This window comes from Rhinoderma darwinii, chromosome 12 (assembly GCF_050947455.1).
Source record: "Rhinoderma darwinii isolate aRhiDar2 chromosome 12, aRhiDar2.hap1, whole genome shotgun sequence".
Lineage (NCBI taxonomy): Eukaryota > Metazoa > Chordata > Amphibia > Anura > Rhinodermatidae > Rhinoderma > Rhinoderma darwinii.
Window position 1 is genome coordinate 61,784,140 of NC_134698.1, and position 25,786 is coordinate 61,809,925.

The following is a 25,786-nucleotide window of genomic DNA, read 5'->3' on the forward strand; positions in this document are numbered from 1 at the left end:
AGGGAAAAATGATAGACATCTCCAATGTCAAGTGCAGGAAGTGAGTTAAAGAGTCTCTGTCACCACATTATACGTGGCCTATATTGTACATAATGTGATCGGCACTGTAATGTAGATAACAACAGTGTTTTTTATTTAGAAAAACGATCATTTTTGACAGAGTTATGACCTATATTAGCTTTATGCTAATGAGTTTCTTAATGAACAACTGGGCATGTTTTACTATATGGCCAAGTGGGCGTTGTGGAGAGAAGTGTATGACGCTGACCAATCAGTGACCAATCAGCATCATACACTTCTCTCCATTCATTTACACTGCAGATAGCGATATAGCTATATCGCTATGTGCAGTCACATAAACACACTATAACGTTACTCATGTGACATGACAATGAATATATATTACCTCCAGCCAGGACGTGATGTGTATTCAGAATCCTGACCACTTCTGTAGCGTCTGTGTGATTTACAGCTCAGCACAGCGAGATCTCGCTGTGAATGACAGTTTACAGCGTAATCTCGCAAGACTACGCCTGCTGTGCTGTAACTCACAGAGATGCTACAGAAGTGGTCAGGAGAATGAATACACATCCCGTCCTGGCTGGAGGTAATGTATATTCATTGTCATGACACATGAGTAACGTTATAGTGTGTTTATGTGACTGCACATAGTGATATAGCTATATCGCTATGTGCAGAGTAAATGAATGGAGAGAAGTGTATGACGCTGATTGGTCAGAGTCATACACTCCTCTGTACAACGCCCACTTGGTCATATAGTAAAACACGCCCAGTTGTCCATTGGGAAACTCATTAGCATAAAGCTAAAATAGGTCATAACTGTCAAAAATGATAGTTTTCTAAATAAAAAACACTGCTGTAATCTACATTACAGCGCCGATCACATCATGTACAATATAGGCCACTTATAATTTGATGACAGAGCCTCTTTAAGCGAGGTTGTCTCACCAGGACAACCCTTTTTTATATGCCTATTAGGCCATATTAACATCAGGCTTGTGATGCCCATTTGTTACCGTATGTTAACACAGGTCAGATATGCTGCGTAAAAGTACACCATATCCGACCAAAAACCTGCACGGAATTCTGGTCGAAAAACCGCACCAAATTGTGGTGCAGATTTTCGTCTGGAATCGGTGCTGCAGAAAGAAAAGCCAATACTTAACTTCACTGGCATTGCCATAGCGACGCATCCATCTGTTCTCCCACAGCCTGGCCTCCTGGGATGATGCTGCAGCCAATGTGACAGCTACATCCCATGTGATTGGCTGCAGCAATCACATGGGATGAAAAGTCATCCAAGGGGGAAGGGCTGCCCAGAGAACAGCAGGGGGAACAAGGAGCCATCGCAATGATAACGCCAGGGAGGTAAGCATAGACACTTTTTTTAATTAAATTTAAACGTAAACGTTTTTTGGTTCAGATTTGCAACGGAATGGCTGCTTTTCCGCCACAAAAATTACAACATTTGAATGGTTGCAGTGTAATACTACATTTGTATTGACCACAACTTCCCTCGGAGTATCAGCTGCCAGGGGTTTTGATTAGAAAAGGAGAAAGCATCATGGAGGTGCTTTTTCTAAATAAGGTATTTTATGTAAAAACTATTTCTATATTATATACTAGTTCTATAACTGCAGACCTCGTGTGACTAGAGATCTGTTTGATGATGTGACTTAATTATTACAAATTAGCATAAAATGCTTTGGGCTTTATAAAAAGTAATATAAGGGTCCTTTTATACCGTCAACCAACACCTCGTTGATCGGCGCTCATTTGCTCCTTTCAGAAGGAGCTATGTATGGGGACGAGCATAATATTTTCTGCTGCATAAACGATACGATCAGTCAATGAACAAGCATTTGCTCGTTCATCGGCTGATTGTTGCCCTGTTTACACATGGCAATAATCAGGAACCACCGTTCATATGAACGCTCGTTTGTCAGATCATTGGCCCGTGTAAAAGGGCCTTAAGCCTACAAAACTGATACAGTATATAACAAAATTTACACAGCAAGGATAATAAAAAAGTCAGCGTCCTATCATATATGACACATAAAAAGTAGAAACTTAATTCAGCAAACCTCCAAAATATCTGTCAGAACTCTTACATTTTTTAAATTTTACCTTAGAAGAAAAGGCAACAAATAAGACTCCGTCCACATCTTCAAGGTCTGGATTGAAATCTGGGAACAATCGTGAAGCTTCTATGAAATTGTCTTTTTTTGGACGGCGTCCTACCTTAGAAATTTTAGGCTTGGGCGGCCTCCCTCTCTTTTTCGCTATAGGTGCCACTGTGCCCTCATTTCCAGGGGTTGGCGTTACTGAAGTTTTGGGTAGCAGTAAAGGGAATTTCCTTTTAGGGCCACGGGAGGATTTCAGTGCTGTTTGCAGGGTCGCATATATTTCATTAATCTTGTTTTTACATATTCTTTTCCTTTTCCCCTTTACAGAGAGATCATCTACAAACTGAGAATTAACATTTGGGCTTGGAGAAATAGGACGAGACTCTGTACGAAAAGAGGAATTGTGTATACCCATGTCTTGTAGTGTGCCCTCAGGCAAGAGAGGCTTTTGTAATTCAGGAGCCTCAAGGTTGTTCTTATCAGCAGCACAAGGCTCCAGGTACAGCACAGGTACACTACCCTGGTCAAGGTTCAATAATTTTGCTTTTGCAACCCCTGTGGGGCTGTTGGAACAATGTTTTCCATCCAGGTAAGGATCTTCCTTGAACTTTGCAAATTGCTTCTCTAATATAGGAAAATCCACATCGCTGTTGGAGTAATCATCTGTTACTTCACCATCAGATGGTTCTTGCTTAACAACTACGCCTTTTATAGTTGGAGTCTTACTGTAATCATAATTATCTTCAGGTTCCTTTTTAACTTCAAAAGTAGGGTCCTCTGTGGGTTCGGATAAAGCTGCCACAGTGAAGTTCTCATTGAACCTATAGGAGATTAGAGTAAATTATATTGCATTTCAATCTGTGTTAAAGGGTATTCCCATCATAGACATTTATGGCATATCCACAGGATATGCCATAATTGTCTGACAGGTGCATATCCCAGCTCTGGTACATGCACCTGTTTCCTGAACACAGGTCCCCCGACCTTCGTCTCACCTGGTGAGGCGGTTGCCACATGAAGGCAGCGAGTGAATGGAGTGGTGGCCATGCATGTGTGGGACTCTCTCCATTCTGTTCTATTGGCGTTATGGACAGGGCCAAAATTCTAATCGAAATTAATATATGCGGCCACCTCTCAATTCATTCTTTGCCTGGATGCGTTATCACCAGGCAGAAAGGGGGTCTGTGAACCCATGCTCTAGAGAGGAGGACTATTAAGACATTTATGCAATATAAAGTGGAAATGCCATAGATATCGATGATAGGAATACCCCTTCAATTGCATATAAATGCCTATATACTTACAATCAAGTAACGATAAATACAGGTATTACTCTGATACAGATAAACTAAAGGGGGTTTTACACTGAGCGATTATCGGGCAGACGAGCGTTCATAGAACGCTCGATCATCTGCTGGTCGTATCGTTTTTAGAAAAGTTAAATATCTTTGTCGGCAGCACATCTCCCTGTGTAAACAGGGGGGACGCGCTACAGACATGATAATAATGTATGGGGACGAGCGAACGGAGTAACAACCTGCTCGTCCCCATCCATAGCTTTGTGTAACAGGAGCAAACGAGCGCCAATCAACGATGTCTCGTTGATCCGTGCTCGCTGCACCGGCCGATTGTCGGCAGGTGTAAAAGGGCCATAAGTGGCATGTCTCAAAGCCATCAGAGGGTCTAATCCTTACTATTTAAAAAAAAACTTGTACAATATCAAGCCCTTTTGCTTGATCATAGCTCTCCATGCATCAGAATCTAAGGGTGCACACTGAAATCAGCAGATTTCAATGGATGCTGGTAATCCTTCAGAGCATGGAGTTGGCTAATAGAAGGTCACAACTGTTTTAAAGAGTACCTATGATTAAAAAATGAAAATCACAACTCCTTAGGAACCATTGGATGTAGTGCAACCTCAAATGGGGTGTGTGTGTGCGTGTGTGTCCTCCATTTGGCCTCCCCTTCATGCTTTTTCACTGAAACAATGGGAAGCTCCAGCTGCATCCCCCTACTCCCCGTCTTCTATTTATAGCTTTATACACTAGGATTTTTAGGTAACTTCGGAGGTATCGGTCTTTTTTTCACGCAATATGTGAACGTTCAAAGAGGCTTCTGGAAAACGAGTAATTTGCAACTTTACATGCATTCCAAAGTTGTCTTAACAATAGGTACTCTATTGCTCAGCAAGTGGTGTAGGGGCTCAAAAGAACGTCTATGAGTTCGTACACTGCTCGCCGCGCTTCCCGGGGAAAGCCGATCAGAAACGAAGCGGCACAGCAATTATAATATTCAGTTGTATTTAATACTATTTCACTCGGCCATATCTAGTTGTTAAATTCCTGCACACAGAAAAGTGGTGGCTATTACTGTACCTTTTAACGACATCTGCATTTTGTTTCAAATTATTGCCAAGTTCAGACTTTGATTTGATAAACTTTAAGAAATCCTGCTCAGAGTTGAAAGAATCATTCTCTTTGTCACCATCTAAATAGTCAGACATTCTGAATAACTCCTGTAGGTTTTCTAAACTACTCGGATCCTCATTTTCCACTACATTTTTACTGCTTGAAGAGTCCACTTCCTCTTCTGAAGGTGTGTGCTTCGAATCCTTAACTGGACGTCCTGTTACAGTCCCTTCCCGAAAACCTTTAGCAAAAGGGTTGCAATCAATTTTTAGCTGGGTAATTTGAAAATTCTGATATGCTGTAACTGCAATAAATTCTGTCTGTGGGAAAGTGAATGTGTGAACATCGGGTCCATTAAGCTGAATTACCTCTGAGGCCTTTTCAGCAGGTACCACATGCAGCCGTGGCAAGTAGCGGTGCATGGAGTGAAGAATGATGTGACCATCTTGGTCCAAAATATTATTGGTCAACTTCAGCTTATAGAAAGAAACTGGCTGGTGCATCCAATACTGCCCAGTAGATGGAGACTCAGGGTGAATGAACACCCGACCCAAAACATGTGGGTCTGCTTTCCCTGCAGGCTCCCACCACTTTCCATTCCACTTATATCGCTGATTATCCAGTGGAGTGATGTCCATAACAAGGATGTATTTCAGATAAGGGTTTAAACCGGATATCCAATACCGACAATAGGGAAACATCCGTCTTCCTTGCTTTGTCAAGACCATTTCAGTGTTGCAGCGGTAAAACTCATTCCACATGTTATTATTGTCAATGGTCACAGTGATCTCCCCAGATGTGCAATTTGCGGAAAGGAAGAAATCAGATTTTGATTTATTGGGACCAGTTGTGATAACTGGTGCTACAGAGGATGTATTCCGGTTGGCCACCAAGATACCTTGTTCTGTCGAGCCATCGCCCTGTGATGGATGGAGTATGACAAAGAAAGCAGGAGCTGTAGCTGGTGGTTTGCTTCCACCTTCTGTGCCACCACTCTGTGTTGAATCTTCCTCCATGATAGCTGTAAGATGTGGAAATCTAAACCATCAGCTGTAATGACTGTTTAGAGTCATTTCTCTAAACAGAAGCAAAAAGAAGAAAATTTAATTAAATTGAATTGGTCTTATTTAGCAGATAACATATAAGTGACAATTCTGCATTTTAACATCTATACGAAATAAATATCAAAGACCTATATGGAGATTTTGTTTGAACTGAAAAATTTCAGAAATATCGGTTGATCTGCTGCAAAATAAATTACGTCTGGAAAGGCTGGCGAATTCCAGGGAGTCAATAAACCTAAATATCTGCTAATGGGGCCTTAATTGGGTAAATTTTTTCTCATTACCTGGCCGCTGGAAGGTAAAAGAGGTTTTCCCCATCTCAGATATTTATGGCATATCCTCAGGCTATGCCATAAATGTCCAATAGATGCGGGTGCCACCTCTGGGACTCACACCTATCTCCCCCGGTTTTAGCTTCTGCTCTTAGGTTTTCTGTAAGCAGCAGAGCGTGTTTTTCTACACCGTTTCCGGAACTCCAATATAAGTGAATGGAAGTTACGGAAAGAACGTAGCACAGCGAGCTACGCTGTTTCCGAATCTCTGGAGTTAAAAGAAGCAGTGTGGCTCGCCGTGCTACTCTGTTTCCGTAACTCCCATTCATTTCCCGGAAAACCTAGCCACCTTCTAGCTCAGTGGCCGGAGCCCAGCAACAGAAGGTAGGATCAGGTCAGAGAACCCAGTTCTAGAGATAGATGCAGGTCCCAGAGGTGGGCCCCGCATCTATCTGCATTTTGAAAACTACACATACATACATCCACATTGCATTCGGAGAGTCTTCAGACCCTTTCAATTTTTTTTCACGTTTTGATATGTTGAGGCCTTGTGCAAGAATTTAAAAAAAAATAAAAATTCCCCCATCATTCAGCAATTAATACCCCACAAATAACAAAGTTATAACAGAATGTTAGTAATCTTTGCTAATTTATTGAAAAGGAAAAACTAAAATATTGCATTGACATAAGTATTCAGACCCTTTACTTAGTTGAAGCACCTTCGGCAGCGATAACAGCCTCCAGTCTTCTTGGGTTTTCCCACCTGGATTTGGGGATTTTCTGCAATTCTTCTCTGCAGATCATCTCAAGCTCTGTCAGGTTGGATGGGGACCGTCGGTGGGCAGTCATTTTCAGGTCTCTCCAGAGATGTCCAATTGGGTTCAAGTCAGGACTCATTCAAGGACATTCACAAAGATGTCCCATAGCCACTCCTGTGTTGTCCTGGCTGTGTACTTAGGGTCATTGTCTTGTTAAAAGGGGAGTCTTCGGCCCAGAGCACTTTGGGTCAGGCTTTTATTAAAGGAACAGTGTCACGGGAAAAAAATTTTTTACATCAGTTTGATTTTAGTGTTTTATTAAAAACTTTTATATTTATTTGTGTGTTTGTGTTTTACTTTTTTTTTATTTTTGAACTTTTTCTTCCCTATAGGGGCAGCCATTTTTTTTTCCATTTCTGTATGTGTCGATTAACGACACATACAGACATGGAATACGGCAGCTACAGTCCCATAGTGAATGCGAACGGGGCCCGTTCCATCCACTATGCTGTACGCAGTCTGTGTGGGAACGGCGCATGCGCCGCTCCCACACAATCCAAGTTGAACTGTGCGCCGTCCGGCGCCATTTTCCTGTAGACCGGAAGTCGCGGCCGGACAGTAAGATTACTACTTCCGGTCGCGGCTTCCGGACTTGTGCACTTGGAGCGGCGGTAGCAGACGGAGCGGACGGACCGGAGGGAGCGGCGGCGACTGGAGCAGGTAAGTTATTTCTGTGTATGTAAGTGTTTTACTGTGTGTTTACTAGTGTATGTTAACCTACTACACTGTGTGTTAGCTCAAAAAATGGCGACACACAGTGTAGGAGGTTTGACCGTTCAATCCCCTCGTTTCTCCCGGCACTAGCCAGGATAAAGGAGGGGGGGATTCTGAGAGCTCACTAGAGTGAGTGAGTTTTCTCAAATTTTGCAGCATAAAGCAATGCAATGCTGCAATTTTGGGAATTGCTCCATCTAGTGACCAGCACTGGGAAATATTATAAATTAGAATCTAATTTATAATATTTCCTGACTCGTGAAAAAAATTAAAAAAATTAGAACAATGTTTAATCACCTACACACCAATTGTTTAACTAAAAAAAAAATACATTTTTTTCTAGCGTCACATTCACTTTAAGAATATTTCTGTACTTTGCTCGATTCATCTTTGCCTTAACCCTGACAAGTCTCCCTGTCCCGGCCGCTGAAAAAGACCCCACAGTATGAATCTGCCACCTCCACGCTTCACTGTAGGGATGGTATTGGTCAGGTGATGAGAAGTGACTGGTTTCCTCTAGACATGACACTTAGAATTGAGGCCAAAAAGTTCAATTTTAGTTTCATCAGACCACAGGATCTTGTTTCTCACAGTCTGAAAGGCCTTTATGTGTTTTTTTTTTACAAACTCCAGGCGGGCTTTCATGTGTCATTTACTGAGGAGAGGCTTCTCTCTGGCCACTCTGCCATAAAGCCTAGATTGGTGGAGTGTGGCAATGATGGTTGACCTTCCGGAAGTTTCTCCCATCTGCACACAGGATCTTTGGAGCTCAGCCAGAGTGACTATTGGGTTCTTGGTCATGTCTCTCTTACCAAGGCCCTTCTCCCCTGATTACTTAGTTTGGTCGGGCGGACAGCTCTAGAAAGAGTCCTGGTTGTTCCATTTAAGCGTTATGGAGGCCACTGTAATCTTGGGAACTTTCAGTGCAGCAGAATTTTTTTGGTCTTCTTTAGATCTGTGCCTCCACACAATCCTGTCTCTGAGCTCTACTGACCGTTCTTTCCTCCTCGTGGCTTTGTTTTTGCTCTGATATGCATTGTCAGCTGAGAGACCTTATATGGACATGGGTGTGTCTTTCCAAATCATGCCCAATCAAAATTAATTGATCACAGATGATCTAGAGAAATGGGAGGCCCCGGAGCTAAATTTCAATTGTCATAGCAAAGGGTCTGAATACTTATGTTTATGCGACATCTGAGTTTTTCATTTTTAATAAATTTGCAAAAAAATTGTAAAATTCTGTTTTCACTTTGTTATTATGGGGTATTGAGTGCAGAATAATGGGGACAAACGTTTTTTTGTATAACAAAATGTGAATAAAGTGAAAGCGTCTGAGGACTTTCCGAATGCACTGTATATATCCGATTTTACTTTTATCATTAATTTCTTTGCTTATTGGTCCTTTTTTAATTTATAAAAGTTTATAGACTTTCTATGCAAGTCCATCTTCGAGAGAGAGAGCGAGAGATTTTTATTCAGTTGCGTGGATGATAGATATAGATCGTCATTGGTAAAAAAAAACTTCTCTCATTTGAGATCATAGGTGCCTTATATCAACTTTGTTAATATGAACGGTAAATTATATAAAACGCGCACGCGCTGACATGCACAGTGCTTCCTTTATTAGTTTATGGTGTTCACCTTTACCAATATGGCCCCCGGCGACTTCAGCCGGCCAATGCGCATGCGCAGACATGCGCAGTAGATGGTAAAACATACCCATTCTTATAATAAAAGGAAATGAAGCACCTGTAAACTCACAGACATGCGCAATTAAACTTCCAGGACTGCCGGAAGCTAACTCTACACACACTGGAACATGGATCCATAGTACCACATGGTAATTTTTTTATTTAAATGTACACAGATGTATGTGTTTATTGCTAGTTGTATTAATTAGCATATTTTGCACCTTCTATATGTATTTATATAAATTTAACTTGATATATAACACAGATTGATCACTGTACATACTATAAGTATTTTTACATACATTGTCATTTGAGGACACTGTTGTGGTTTTTAATCACATACTAATGGGACGATTTGTGCAGTCACACAACAGACCCCAGCACGGCTCAGTGCCTGAACAAGGTCATTAAGACCGAAACGTTGCACTCCGCCATTGGCATTAAGATAAATAAAAATATCTCAAACTCTAGTTTGTGTGCCGGATACTTTTTTCTGATTCAGAATTGGGATGGGTCCCTATCCATGCACCACCCCGAGCTGGTGCTATCTGAACCTCCACACATCTCATTATCACAGGCAGGATTACAATGACATGTAACACATCTATATAGATTGATAATTGATGGACATAGCTCACCTCCTCCCCCTCCCTGCACAATGACTTCTGCACAGGTCACAGAGCATTTCTAAAATACTCTCCCATAGAAGTTCCCATGGTTCATGTGACTGCTGTAAAGCATATCTCTAAATGCTGTTAACAGCAGTTCAGGCAGGATGGCTGCCCAGATAATCATGTACAGAAAATAGAAAAAAAACAAAAACTACAAAGAGAAATTTAAAATAGACTATAAAGATAGAATATATTAGTGTCTGGTTTTACATATAAAAAATCTATGGCTGAAACACTCCATTTAAATGCTGAAAGGAGCTTCGATAAAGCGCCTTGGACAGGAATTTCGGGCATCTATCAGAGGGTAATACACCACCCGCTGACGTGAATTAGAAATAATAAAATAGACTAGCATTGGTCTGAGGACGGAGTCCATTTAAAGGATTAGAATTACATCACTTATCAGGTCCATGCATAAAGGCCCTTCCACACAGGCCAACGATCGGTCGACTGAGCGTATGAACGCTTGTTCCCAATCATTGCCCTGTGTAGACAGGGCAGCTATCAGCCGTGAAAGAGTTAACGCTAGTTTATCGGCTGATAAGATCTTTTATGCGGACCAAAAATATGCAGCTTAAAGAGGCTCTGTCACCACATTATAAGTGCCCTATCTTCTACATAAGGAGATGGGCGCTATAATGTAGGTGACAGTAATGCTTTTTATTTTAAAAAAACGATCTGTTTTGTTGCTTAATGCCCAAGTGGGCGTGTTTTTACCAAGTGGGCGTTGTACAGAGGAGTGTATGACGCTGACCAATCAGCGTCATGCACTTCTCTCCATTCATTCATTTAGTCAGCGCATAGGGATCCTTTTAGATCAGTATGTGCTGTCTAAGGATATGTGTACACGATAACTGCAATTACGTCTGAAAATACGGAGCTGTTTTCAAGGGAAAACAGCCCCTGATTTTCAGCCGTTTTTTGAGCAACTCGCGTTTTTTACGTCCGTTTTTGGAGCTGTTTTCATTGGAGTCTATGAGAAAACGGCTCCAAAAACATCCAAAGAAGTGTCCTGCACTTCTTTGACGAGGCAGTCATTTTATGCGTCGTCGTTTGACACGTACGACGCGTAAATGACAGGTCGTCGGCAAACCCATTCAAATGAACGTATACGCCTCGTTTATGCCTGAAAATAGGTCGTGTGAACCCAGCCTTAGGGCTGATTCAGACGAACGTGACGTTTTTGCGCGCGCAAAAGGCTCTTGACAGCTCTGTGTGCCCTGTTCATATGGATGCGCGGCTGCGTGCTTTTCGCGCAGCCGCCATCAATATGACACTCCGTTTGGATGTTTGTAAACAGAAAAGTACGTGGTGCTTTTCTGTTTACATTCTTTTACTGCTGTTGCGCGAATAACGCTTGTCCCACGGAAGCTCTTTTTGAAGTGACTTCAATGGGTGCGTGATGCGCGGAAAACGCTGAAATAGAGAACATGTCGCGAGTTTTACACAGCGGACTAACGCTGCGCAAAACTCACGGACAGTCTGCACTGCCCCATAGACTTGCATAGGTCCGTGCGACCCGCGTGAAAACCATGCGGGCTGCACGGACGCAAATCACGTTCGTGTGAAACCCCCTTATACTAACACATTAACAATACTGAAGTGAATAGACATTCCACGCGATGTCTATTCACAATCCCTGCACTTCGTTACTGTTTCTGTGGTATTTACAGCAGAGCAAGCATAATCTCGCGAGATTACGGTGTAGATGACAGGATACAACAAGATTAGGCTTGCTCTGCTGTAACTACCACAGACAGAGTAACGAAGTGCAGAGATTGTGAATAGACATCCCGTGGAATGTCTATTCACTGTCTAAACACTTCAGTATTGTTAATGTGTAAGTATAAGACAGCACATAAGGATCTAAAAGGATCCCTATGCGCTGAGTAAATGAATGGAGGAGTGCATGATGATGATTGGTCAGCGTCATACACTCCTCTGGACAACGCCCACTTGGTCTAAAGTAAAAACACGCCCACTTGGGCATTAAGCAACTCATTAGCATAAAGCTAGAATCGCTAATAAAGTGGTGAAATCAGATCGTTTTATTAAATAAAAAGCATTACTGTCACCTACATTACAGCGCCGATCTCCTTATGTAGGAAATAGGGCACTTATAATGTGGTGACAGAGCCTCTTTAAAGCAGGTCTCCTATCTAAGACCCCATGAACACGGCCGTAATTTTGATCCGCGGATCAAAGTACGGACACATTCATTTCTATTGCCCACGGACACCTTCCTGTATATTTACAGGAAGGTGTCCGGGCCGTAGAAATGACCGGCAAAAAATAGGACATGTCCGATTTTTTTAATTTTACAGACCGTGCTCCCATACTTTATAATGTGAGCACGGCCTGCAAATGCGGGTGACTGTCCGAGGCCGTCCGTGAGTACAGGCACGGCCGTGTGCAGGGGGGCCTTAGGCAGCATATGATAGAGGTAGAGGTGCGGAGCTTTATTTATGTTTTCTGTTTTGATTCAGGGTTTTTTTTCATGTAAAAGCGGTTTAAATACTTGCAGGACTCACAGAGAAAGCCCACACACTGCTGAGTGACAGCTCTTTCTGTATAAGTTTGTATGCTGGAAGAACGGTCAATCAGCAGAGTGTGGGTGGGGAAATAGGACGCACACGAAACACGATTTCTCTATGGGTCCTGGCAGTATTTAAACGGCTTTTACATGAAAATACTGAATCGAATCACAAAAAATGACATCTTCCCTTCTATCATATGCTACCCTCAGATAGGATAGCATAGGAGACCTGACAGATCCGCTGTTGACATCATGCTTTTGACGTATACGCCGGGAAGAGCTCCGGATATATACGTTAGAAGCAGGCCGTGGCGAATGCCAGTTTGGTCGTTGTGGAATCCATCACCCATAGACTAAAACAGTGTCTGTTCAACATGCACGTCATGAAAAGATTTTCAAAACCTCATGACGTATATATGTTTAAAGAGGCTCTGTCACCAGATTTTGCAACCACTATCTGCTATTGCAGCAGATAGGCGCTGCAATGTAGCTTACAGTAACGTTTTTATTTTTTTTAAAACGAGCATTTTTGGCCAAGTTATGACCATTTTTGTATTTATGCAAATGAGGCTTGCAAAAGTCCAAGTGGGCGTGTATTATGTGCGTACATCGGGGCGTTTTTACTACTTTTACTAGCTGGGCGTTCTGACGAGAAGTATCATCCACTTCTCTTCAGAACGCCCAGCTTCTGGCAGTGCAGACACACAGCGTGTTCTCGAGAGATCACGCTGTGACGTCACTCACTTCCTGCCCCAGGTCCTGCATCGTGTCGGCCACATCGGCACCAGTTGATTCTGCAGCAGCATCAGCAGGTAAGTCGATGTAGCTACTTACCTGCAAACGCTGATGCTGCTGCAGAATCAACTGTAGCCTCTGGTGCCGATGTCCGACACGATGCAGGACCTGGGGCAGGAAGTGACATCACAGCGTGATCTCTCGAGAACACGCTGTGTCTGTGCACTGCCAGAAGCTGGGCGTTCTGAAGAGAAGTGGATGATACTTCTCGTCAGAACGCCCAGCTAGTAAAAGTAGTAAAAACGCCCCGATGTACGCACATAATACACGCCCACTTGGACTTTTACTTTAAACACACCCACTTGGACTTTTGCAAGCCTCATTTGCATAAATACAAAAATGGTCATAACTTGGCCAAAAATGCTCGTTTTTTAAAAATAAAAACGTTACTGTAATCTACATTGCAGCGCCTATCTGCTGAAATAGCAGATAGGGGTTGCAAAATCTGGTGACAGAGCCTCTTTAACTAAATGCCATACAGTGGCATACGTCACCTATTGGCTCCCATGTTAAAAAACGTATACGTTGCGTGTATACTACTTTTTTTACTTGACTGCAGGATGGAGTACCTTAGTTTACTATGCTATTCTATACCTTATTTATTGCAGAATACTGATGTATACAATCAGATAAGAGACCCAAGGACTCCGTATCAGCCCACATCTGACAATGAAGCTGGAGCACTATGGACGTAAGCTTTCTCTACATACACACTAAACAAAATACATGATGTGAACTGTCTTAACTCCTTCCCGACCGCCCACTGTCTTTTGACGTCAGGCGGTGCGGGTGCTTAATCTACAGAGACGTCTTTTGGCGTCGCTGCAGATCAGGCTGATGAGCGCTCCTGTGATCGCTCATCCTCTAAGCAGGAGCTGTTACTAACAGCTCCTGATCTTAGAGCAGCCTCCTGAACACAGCTGGGGTCGGCACACATTCGGACCCCAGCTGTTTAACCCTTTGATTACCGCGGTCCGTGACCGCGGCAAGATCAAAGGGAATTCCCCTCTTTGATCGCATCACCGGGATTCCAGTGATGCGATCAAACAATGGGGAATCCCTCTGCAGTCAGCCCTGGGGACCTACAAAAGGACCCCAGGGCTGTCTGTTCCGTGTGCCTGCTGTTCTGGCACACTATGTGCTGCCCGATCAGCAGCCTGTGTCATAGTGACACAGTGTAATGTATTAGCGTACAGAAGTATACTAATACATTACAAGTAAAAAATAAAGTTACAAATAAAGTTATCCCTTGATGGGATTAAAAAAAAAAAAAAGTAACAAAACAAATAAATAAATAAAAAAAGTCCCAAAAAGAGTCTTTATTTTCCATTAAATACATTTTATTGTCCCTACACTAAATAAAAACAAAAAACCTACGCATATTAGGTATCTACACGACCGTAATAACCTGAAGAATTAATCTAACGGGTTATTTAGCGTGAAACGTGAACGGGATAAAAAAAATAAAAAAAAATTCAGAGAATCGCTTTTTCCTATATTCACGCCGTAAAAAATTTTTTTTTTACCCCCAAACTGGGGGGAAAAAAATACTATTTCTCTCGCATAAAACAAGGCCTCATACAGCCACGTCAATGAAAAAATAAAAAAAAGTTATGGCTGCTGAAACGCAGAGAGGCAAAAACAGAAAAATGTAGCTGGTCATTAAGGTCTTTTCAGGCCCGGTCATTAAGGGGTTAACTGATTATTTCTATATGTAAAAGTTTGATTAGTATTATTGGTTGTATTGTGTGGAAATCATTAAATCTATACATGAAACCCAGTAATTAAGGTGTGTGTGTGTAACAGAACAGTAAAAACACAGGTACAAGGATAATGGATAGGAAGTGTCATGAGTGTACTCTGGTCATACACATAAAGGGGGATAATTTATGAAAAATGGTGCAAACGAAAAGTGGAGCAGTTGCCTATAGCAACCAATCAGCTTCCAGCTCTCATTGTTCAGAGGCACGTTGTTAAACGAAAGCTGCGACCTGATTGGTTGCTATGGGCAACTGTTCCATTTTTTTCTTTGCCCCAGTTTTCATAAATCTCCCCCATAGTCGGGGGCATTGATACCATTACAACTCCTCGTGTGACTTATACATAAAACATTCTGTAACATTTCTATCATGAACACAATTGTCGAAAAACAGCAAATATTGATATTTCTCGTACATTAGACGATTCTCTTGGGTCGAGACAAAACTGCACAAATAGACATTGTCTACATGACTCGCGGCATTTACTGAACGCACTGCTGGTCTCTCGCTGTCCTCTTACCACTGCACTGCCAGCTGTGCCCCGTACACTGCGGGTTCTGCACACCTCACATGTTCCCTCCAATCTCGCGGCCGCAACTCAGTACCATCCTCACACGTTCAGTCACCCCGCGTTTTAGTCCTGTATATGTGCGGAGCTGCTTTACCTTTCTTTTTTTTTTTAAATTGTTTAGTTACTAAAAGCCACTCAGTCGCCTGCGCAGGCGCAAGTGTGATAAGTGACGTCACCCACCTGGCATCTGCGGCGGCAAGAACACGAGGTTCTAATCACGTGCTTCTGCTGCCGCGAAGACAAGGGGAGGAGCTTATAGTGCAAACACTGCCACACCCAGGTAATAGCGTGTACTGCACAACTACATGACAGGTCACTACAACACCCATCATACCACATCATTCATTACGGTGTTCCATCATCCCATTCCCTAGTATACACCTGTGTCAGTCATCCACTAGCACTTTAAACACCATCCGATGTCCTTTGAAAGACGTGTATTCTGTCCTATAGGTTCATGTACCAGTATTACATCCTTTGAGCTTCTGTTCACACTGTCATCATTGCTCTATTGTGCCTGTCGATATTTAACTGGAAGAGTAGCACAGCATGCAGCTCTGTTCTTCCCATCAAAACAACAGTACCCCATTAGAAGTCAAAGGGGTCCGCTGGTGTCCGAAGTGACGTGTCCGTCACATCTTGAATTTAGTTTTTCTGCTACTTTGATGGAACAGAAATAAATGGGGCCCTTTGTACAGCCGTAGTTTCGACGGACCGTGTGAAGGGTCAGTTGAAAAATAGAACACGTCCTATTTTCTTCAGTTTTCACGGATCCCTCGATAGACTCAAGTCTACGAGGGATCCGTGAAAACAAGAACTGCACAGGTGCAACTAGGATGTGAAAAAACAGCAGTTTTTCACTTCCGAGTTTCCGATCTTTCGTGTGAATCAGGCCTAACTGGATTTCAGTAAAAAAACTTATCGCTGGAGGAAGATGTGCAACGGTCAAATAAATGGGCTAACAGGTAACACACGGTCACGCCGAGTCTGACAGAGTGGGAGTTGAATTTTGGAACCCCTCTATGACATGGTTATCCTGCTGGGGCATAGATAATCTGCAAAACCCAGGGGCAAACGAGAAAGGATCCCCCATATCTTCCCCGCTGTGTCCCCATTTTCAGGCAGTAGTGTTCCACGGAGGGCAAACTAAAATTTTTCGTGTGAGCCTTTGGGTATGTTCACACACCCTATTTACGGACGTAATTCAGGCGTTTTACGCCTCGAATTACGCCTGAAAAGACGGCTCCAATACGTCGGCAAACATCTGCCCATTGGTCTTACGATGTTCTGTGCAGACGAGCTGTCATTTTAATGCGTCGCTGTCAAAATACGGCGCGTTAAATGACGGCTCGTCAAAAGAAGTGCAGGACACTTCTTGGGACGTTTTTGGAGCCGTTTTCTCATAGACTCCAATGAAAACAGCTCCAAAAACGGCCGTAAGAAAACCCGAGTTGCTCAAAAAACGTCTGAAAATCAGGAGCTGTTTTCCCTTGAAAACAGCTCCGTATTTTCAGACGTATTTTGCTAAGCGTGTGAACATACCCTTTAGCTACACCCCTGGGCACACAGAGAAACGAAGAATGTTATTTCTGTAAGATCTACATGTCTTCTGTACAGACTGCAAAATAAAGGCCTATTTACACGGGCAAATAACTGCCCTTCTAAATATATATATATGTGACAGGACTGCTGGGAAACAATTAGAGTATGTTCACACGCAGTGTTTTCAGACGTAATTCGGGCGTTTTACTAATATGCCTACAAACATCTGCCCATTGCGTTCAATGGGTTTTACGGTGTTCTGTTCCCACAGGCCTTCATTTTACGCGTCGCTGTCAAAATACGGCGCGTAAAAAGACGCCCGCGTAAAAGAAGTGCATGTCACTTCTTGGGACGTTTTTGGAGCAGTTTTTCATTGACTGCATTGAAAAACAGCTCCAAAATACACCGTGAAAAACGCAAAGTTGCTACAAAAACGTCTGAAAATCAGGAGCTGTTTACGCCTGAAAACCGCTCCGTATTTTTAGACGTATTTGGTCACTGCGTGTGAACATACCCTAACAGGGTCCATACATGCAGGTTTTTCCATATACACGAGCGCCTTAACGTCTGCTGGAAGCCTGAAGTGAAATGTAAGATCCCACCTTAGAGTTTCCTTGGTAATTATTGCTGGGTAAAAATGCATAAGCACATGGATCATCTTAGCAGATGTTAGTGGAAATAAATTCACATTATTTGATCTTCAGTGTATACGGTATGTCAGCTGTGATTAACACTTTGAAGGCATTGATTGTCATTTAACGTAAAAAGGCTCATATTGCAAACATGCGTTTACCACCTACACTTTGGCTGGGCTACTTTTACAAAGCAATACCAAATGGTACCCATGATCAGTCCAGTGCCGTCTGACTATATAGGTGGCTGTTTATAGCTCAATATTTCTGCCCAGATATATAACTGGAAATTTAGAACTAGTCCATTAATGGGAAACTGGTGAAAAATGGCATTTGCTATTGTATCGGTTACGACACCCTTTAGATTTCCTAATGAATTATCTAGGCAGCTTAAATTAAATTAGTTATGGCGGCTGCTTTGCAGCACACTCCTCCCAACCAGGAGATGACCATGCAGGATAGCAACATTTTTGTGAAGACTGGCACAGTCACTTCTATACTACATAAGGATGAAACCAATAAAATACCAACGGACAGAATGCAATAAGACGTAGTGCTCAGGGATATCACCAAATAAACTGTAAAGCACCATTGCTAACCATATTGAATGCACTATATTGGATTCTGCATAGTAACCAAGATACACTTGGTGCATCGATCAACAATTGACATGATACCAACCCGAGAAAATATGATCGACTGAAGCACAATTTTGGAAGAGAATATGATTTTTTTTTATTGAGAATAAAAACATGAGACAAATAAAAATGGAAATAGGGGATGAGTCACACAGGAAAAAAAGAGACGTCTGATCAATCGAACAAACCAGGTATGGGTGTTATGTCCACATGTAAGCAGTGTACATATTTACGTTATAGCAGCAGAAGTAATTGCATGAGATCACATAGAGAACTGTGTCTAATGGAACAATCACAGATTCTAGCAAGGTACATCGAATGACAACAGCACAGTAGCAAGAAGCATAAGGCTATGTTCACACGGGGTCTTTTGCCGAGTTTATTGACGCGGAAACCGCGTCGCAAAACTCGGCAGAAACGGCCCGAGAACGCCTCCCATTGATTTCAATGGGAGGCGTCGGCGTCTTTTTCCCGCGAGCAGTAAAACTGCCTCGCGGGAAAAAGAAGCGACATGCCCTATCTTCGGGCGCTTCCGCGTCCGACCTCCCATTGACTTCAATGGGAGGCAGGAGAAAGCGTGTTTTCTGCCCGCGGCGCTCAATGGCCGCGGGCGAAAAACGGCGCGATCATTGCTATTCACACGGAGTATTTTGGGGGAGGAATATCTGCCTCAAAATTCCGTTTGGAGCTTTGAGGCAGATATTCCTCCCCCAAAATACTCCGTGTGAACATAGCCTAAGGATGGTTGGCAGGTATTGGTCACTTTCACCCTCTGCATTTTGCAGGGGAAGGTGCCTAATGGTGGCCATTGCTGCAGAGGGGTATGTGAGGTAGGCACACCCAAAATCACCCAGTTCTAAAATCTAACGTTTGTCACGTGTAGCATGGATAGGTGATTCATGTTAAATGAGTTTTCCCACTTTAGACAATCATGGAATATACACCGGATGTTAAATGAATGTCTCATAGGTTTTGATCTCACCTCTGGGACTCCCACCTTTCTAGAGAATTTGGGTCCCCTGGCACCAGTTATGCATGGTGAAGTGGATGCAGCATCCAGGAGAATTAATGGAGAGGTGGCAGAGTAGGTGGCATGCCCAGATATCGCCATTTAGGTCTATTGATGAAAAGGAAACAACCAACCAAGCTTGCTGGACTGTTTCCGTAACTCATATAGACCTGAATGGAAATAGCATTCTCCGCCTGGTGGCTGCGTCCTTAGGCTGCGTCCACACACCCTATTTACGGATGTAATTCGGGCGTTTTAGCCCCGAATTACGTCCGAAATTACGGCTCCAAAACGGCAGCAAACATCTGCCCATTCATTTGAATGGGTTTTACGATGTTCTGTACCGATAGTCAAAGAAGTGCCACTTCTTGAGACGTAAAGGGAGCCGTTTTCCATTGACTCCATGGAAAAACAGCTCCAATTACCTCCGTAATGGACGCAGCGAAAAGTGCCTGCACATGCCATTACGTCTGAAATTACGGAGCTGTTTTCTCCTGAAAACAGCTCCGTAATTTCAGCCGTAACGGAGGCTGCCGTGTGAACATACCCATAGGTGGAAAGAGCTTTAAGGGCTCCCTGTTTTCCTGAAAAATTGGGGGTCCCAGTCATTTGACATATCCTGTGGTATGCCATAATTATCTATAGTAGGAATCCCCTTTAATATCTAAAATATCCATTTTATAATACAGAAGTGCACTGCAAATATATTCAACTGAACTGCAGTATCAAGCACAGCCACTATGAACGTATGGCGCTATGCCAGGTAAGCAATCAAGAGGTCGTGCCCCTTTAAACAGCTGATCGTGGGGGTGCCGGGAGTCAGACCCCCACCGATTTAATATTGATGAATCAAAGTCCCGGAAAATCCCTTATTACGCTTTACATTGTGTCCCTCGTGTATATGTCACATGTTCTCTCCATAGAATACCAATGCTTACGTGTAAATAAAATATTACCAAGTAAACACGTCCCGAATTCATAATAGCAAATGGTGCGCACACGTCCATCACCCCAGTGCGCGTGCCTTTTGCTAAGTTTATCACTGTAGCAGCCCCCGCAGATATATCATCGCTCGGCATGCAGCCGCATCCTTGCAGCACGTGACTGGCAAGATTACACGGCGCCTGCGTGTCACCTTCTCAGACACCCAGCCGACAAATCACGTGATCAGCCCTCCCCACCCAGTCATACTAAAGCCACACGCTTTCCGCCGCCATTTCTCTTCGAACGGAATTTACATAGGATAACACAAAACAAACTTCCTTTCAGTCATTGTATAAAATGAATGGCACAGACGCCATCGAATAAATATCGTTCGTAGTTGCGGACTCCTCGAACTACATAACGCAAATAGCCAGCCAATTAGACGTAGAACACAGGGCGCCAAAATCCCATTGCTAGAGGAACGGTGATTGGCTACCGAGCGTCATGTGATCGGATACACCCTTTATCTCGCCCAGGCGGTAAACAAACACCAAACGGAGATGTAGCGGTATTGTCACAGATTTGTTACGCTTTTTACGTAACGACCTGGTCACACTGACTATAGCGTTCTGCTGACTGAATAGTTGTCACGTAACGGAAGCTGCACCGACTATTAGGAGTACAGTTGTATTGGATATAATGCAGACTGATCCGTACCTTTCCCAGGGTGCTGTTTTCCCGCTCTCTTAATGCACTTCCCTTCGAGTAGTGACAAGCGCTACACCCTCCACGTCCCCCATGCCATTCTGCAGAGTATGGCTAAAACCGCGCTTGGTAGACGCCAAACAGGAGCTGATTGGTCAAGAAGGGATCACGTGACGCGTGAGGCAGCCTTTCCCTCCCTTGGAATCCTGATAACACGCAGCACGGAATGGTGTCTGTGTGGAGCTCATCGTCGAGGTCATATCAGCAATGTTCCCCTGTCTAGTTTTATAGAAAATACTGATAAAAAATCATATGACATAGTGTGTACAGATTTTTTGCAGGATTGAATCCTAAAATCTGAGCATAATTATAATGAGAAATTATGAAAACTACTTAAAATTAAAGGGGATGTATATTTTGTAGCCGTCCATCTTTAATCACCCTCCTAGGGCTAATAATGGTATGGGGGAGGGGTCTACTGCTAAATGAAAACTGACAGACACACCCAGCTCTAGAAACCCTATTTTAGTAGTTTCCTTGTCTTGCTTACTGGAAGAGCAAAAAACTTGTCAGCAGTGGGTGTGGTCTTCTGGGCTTATCAGTGGGGGCGTGGCTTCTTGCTTTTGCAATCGACTTTTATGCCTTAAAAGTCATTTGCAATCACAATGATGCCGACCGATCAAGAGCAAAGGTGTGTAGTCCCCACTATAGGGGGTGCAGAGATTTCCTCTGGACCTGAGTGATCCCTACAGCTACTCTGCCATATAAGGGGATTTCATTTTTATCTACTGTGACATGACTGTGTGCGTTATTCTTTTATCATGCTGCTGTGTTTATTATCCTGGTTCTCTGACCATTGTAATTCTTACTATCCCTGTTCTTTGACTTTACCTCTGTTTTGCGACATCACTGTGTGCATTAGGGCCTGTTCACATCAGCGTTGACTTTCTGTTGAGTTGTTCAGTCGGAGGTTTCCGTTGGGGGAACACCTCAACGGAAAGGCAAACAGAAATCTTAGTGGTGACGGAAACGTTGCTAATAGTTTCCGTTTGTCACCGTTGTGACAGGGTTCCGTTGTTTTTGACGGAATCAATCGCGCAGTCGACTGCGACAGTTGAGTTGATTCCGTCAAAACAACAGAAGTTGAGGTTTGAGTTGAGGGTGTTCCTCCGACGGAACCCCTCAACGGAAAGTCAACACTGATGTGAACACAGCCTTACGTACTGTGACATCATTGTGTTCAATAACACTTTACTATGACCTCACAGTGTTTATTATCGTACTCTGACATCACTGTGGCCATTTTTCTTATGCTGTTACTTCATAAGTCATTAACCTGTGCTGTGACATCACTGTCTTGTTTTATTCCTGTACTGTGACAACAGTGTATAATTCCTGTTCTGTGACATTACTCTGTATTATCCTTGTACTGTGACATCCCTGTGTGTATTATCCCTGTTCTGTAACGTTACTGTCGTTACTATGCCTGTTCTGTGACATCACTGTATTATCCCTGGTCTGTGACGTCACTGTTTTTGTTACTATCCCTGTTCTGTGACATCACTGTGTATTATCCCTGTTCTTTGACACTACTGTCTTTACTCTCCCTGTTCTGTGACATCACTGTGTGTATTATCCCTGTTATGTGACTTTACGGTCCCTGTTCTGTGACATCACTGTGTATTATCCCTTTTCTGTGACATCACTGTGTGTATTATCCCTGATCTGTAACTTTAACCCCTTAAAGAGACTCTGTCACCACATTATAAGTGCCCTATCTCCTACATAAGGAGATGGGCGCTGTAATGTAGGTGACAGTAATGCTTTTTATTTAAAAAAACGATCTTTTTTTCACAAAGTTAGGAGCGATTTAAGTTTATGCTAATGAGCTTTCTTAATGCCCAAGTGGGCGTACTTTTACTTTCGACCAAGTGGGTGTTGTACAGAGGAGTGCATGACGCTGACCAATCGGCATCATGCACTCCTCTCCATTCATTTACACTGCACTAGCGATATAGATGTATCGCTATGTGCAGCCTCATACACAAGCCCTAACATTACTGCAGTGTCCTGATAATGAATACACATGAAATCCAGCCTGGACGTCATGTGTACTCAGAATCCTGACACTTCGGACTCTTTTTTGTGAGATTCCAGCAACGGATACGAAATCTCGCGAGATCTCGGAGCTAAACGAGATTTGGTTTCACTTGCCGGAATCTCACAAAAAAAGAGTCAGAAGTGTCAGGATTCTGAGTACACATGACGTCCAGGCTGGATTTCATGTGTATTCATTATCAGGACACTGCAGTAATGTTAGGGCTTGTGTATGAGGCTGCACATAGCGATACATCTATATCGCTAGTGCGGTGTAAATGAATGGAGAGGAGTGCATGATGCCGATTGGTCAGCGTCATGCACTCCTCTGTACAACGCCCACTTGGTCGAAAGTAAAAGTACGCCCACTTGGGCATTAAGAAAGCTCATTAGCATAAACTTAAATCGCTCCTAACTTTGTGAAAAAAGATCGTTTTTTTAAATAAAAAGCATTACTGTCACCTACGTTACAGCGCCCATCTCCTTATGTAGGAGACAGGGCACTTATAATGTGGTGACAGAGCCTCTTTAATGACCAGCCTATTTTAGACCTTAATGACCAGACTATTTTTTACGTTTTTCCATCGTCGCATTCCAAGAGCTATAACTTTTTTATTTTTGCGTCGACATAGCTGTATAAGGTCTTGTTTTTTGCGGGACAAGTTGTACTTTTTAATAGCACCATTTTTAGGTACATATTATTTATTGATTAGCTTTTATTAACTTTTTTTGGGGGGGGGGATAGAAGAAAATTGGAAATTTCGCCACTCTTTTTTGCATCCTAAATCTACGCCGTTTACCGTGTGGTATACACAATAAGTTTATTCAGCGGGTTGTTACGATTGCAACGATACCAAATTTGTATAGTTTTTGTATGTTTTACTACTTTTACACAGTAAAAACGCTTTTTTTTCAAAATTATTTGTTTTTGTGTCTCCATATTTGAAGAGCCGTAACGTTTTTATTTTTTCTCCGATGCAGTTGTATGAGGGCTTTTTTTTTGCGGGAAGACTTGTAGTTTTTATTGGTACCATTTTGGAGTAGATGCGACTTTTTGATCACTTTTTAATCAAATTTTTTTAAAGTCAGGATTCACAGAAAACAGCAATTTTTCCGTGTTTTTTTATATAATTTTTTACGGCGTTCACCGTACGGGTTAAGTAATGTAATAGCTTTATAGTCGGGGTCGTTACGGACATGGCGATACCAAATATGTGTAATTTTTTAACTTTATTTTGGTTTTTTAATAGTAAAGCAGTTTGTAAGGGGAAAAAGTGGGTTTTTCATTTTTTTTCAAATTTTTTTTTTTTATTAACTTCATTAAACTTTTTTTTTTACTTTTTTACTAGTCCCACTAGGGGACTTCACTATGCGATGGTCCGATCGCATTTATAATACACTGCAATACTTCTGTATTGCAGTGTATTATGCCTGTCCGTTTAAAACGGACAGGCATCTGCTAGGTCATGCCTGCGGCATGATCTAGCAGGTATTCATTACAGGCAGACCTGGGGGCCTTTATTAGCTGCCATGGGAGACACAGACACTCGGCGATCTTATCGCCGGATGTCAGTGGGATGAGAGGGAGCTCCCTCCCTCTCTCCAGAACCACTCAGATGCAGTGCACGCTATCGAGCACCGCATCTGAGGGGTTAAACGGGTGAGATTGATAGGCAGAGCAGGGACGCTCCAAGCCCTCAGCTGCCTCTGGCAGCTGAGAGCAGGGAGATTTGACAGCTCCCTGCTCTGTTTACTTATTCCGATGCCGCAACGTAAAAAGTCTATGGCATCGGAATAAGGCCCGTTAGTGACCGACGTAAAAAGACTATGGGCCGGTCACTAACGGGTTAATATCCCTTGTAAAGGATCTGCCAGACACAGCTTCTGTGTCGACGCCCGTGGTTAATCAGTCTGCACCTGCTCCTAAGTCTGATAGAGTGACTGGATCAGACTTAGGAGCAGGTGCAGACTGATTAACCACGGGCGTCGACACAGAAGCTGTGTCTGGCAGATCCTTTACATCCCTGTTTTGTGACATCACTGTCTATTATTCCTGTTCTGTGACATTATTGTATTTACTATCCCTGTTCTGTGACATTACTGTGTGCATTATTTCTGTTCTGTGACATCACTGTGTGTATTAACCCTATTCTGACACATTACTGTCTTTACTTTCCCTGTTCTGTGACATCACTGTGTATTATCCCTGTTCTGTAACATCACTTTCTATACTATCTCTATTCTGTGACATTACTGTCTTTATTATCCCTGTAATATGACATCACTGTTATTCCTGTACTGTGACATGACTGTGTGTTAATAATTATCCCCTGAAAAGTATGCCCCTGAAAATGCACAAGGTGATGTTACTGCACAGGGATAATTCACACAGTGATGTCCCATAATCTTGATAATGCATAGTGATATCCCACCACAGGGTTAATATGCATTATCCAGATTCTGGGACATCACTGTGTGAATTATTCCTGTGCAGTGACATCACCTTGTGCATTTTCAGGGGAATAAGTATTAGGTGCAGAGGTTGTTGTCACACCTGGGAACGAGTGCCAGAGGGGTCCCAGTGGGTCATCTGCCACATACAAGAACACCTACACTATAAACGGCATGTAACGTAAGGGAGCCTTATTACTGATTTAGCATCGGGTCTTAGCAATTTCAAGCTATGCTCTTGACTAACATCTATGGGAGATGCTAAAACAATAAAGAGCCTTCCTCAAACTGTTCCCGCAAAGTTAGAAGCATAAAATTGTCCTAAATGTCTTAGTATACTG

At 42.8% G+C, this 25,786-nt stretch overlaps 1 protein-coding gene and 1 long non-coding RNA gene across 4 annotated transcripts in view; one reads left to right on the top strand and one right to left on the bottom strand.

The window, feature by feature from the left end:
* MGA (MAX dimerization protein MGA) overlaps window positions 1-21,008 on the bottom strand; it is an 83,716-nt gene extending 62,708 nt beyond the window's left edge. For all 3 annotated transcript variants that reach the window (XM_075844856.1, XM_075844857.1, XM_075844855.1), the window contains exons 1-3: window positions 20,910-21,008; window positions 4,523-5,632; window positions 2,149-2,968 (exon numbers count right to left, since the gene is read on the bottom strand). In XM_075844856.1, the coding sequence (XP_075700971.1) occupies window positions 2,149-2,968; window positions 4,523-5,571 (1,869 nt within the window). In that variant the 5' untranslated portion in view covers window positions 5,572-5,632; window positions 20,910-21,008. The remainder of the gene's footprint in view (window positions 1-2,148; window positions 2,969-4,522; window positions 5,633-20,909) is intronic.
* Window positions 1,286-13,807, top strand: LOC142665234 (uncharacterized). Its single transcript, XR_012851448.1, has 3 exons — window positions 1,286-1,389; window positions 2,475-2,736; window positions 13,725-13,807. It is a non-coding gene; the product is annotated as an uncharacterized LOC142665234 (long non-coding RNA).
* Window positions 21,009-25,786: the final 4,778 nt, after the last annotated feature.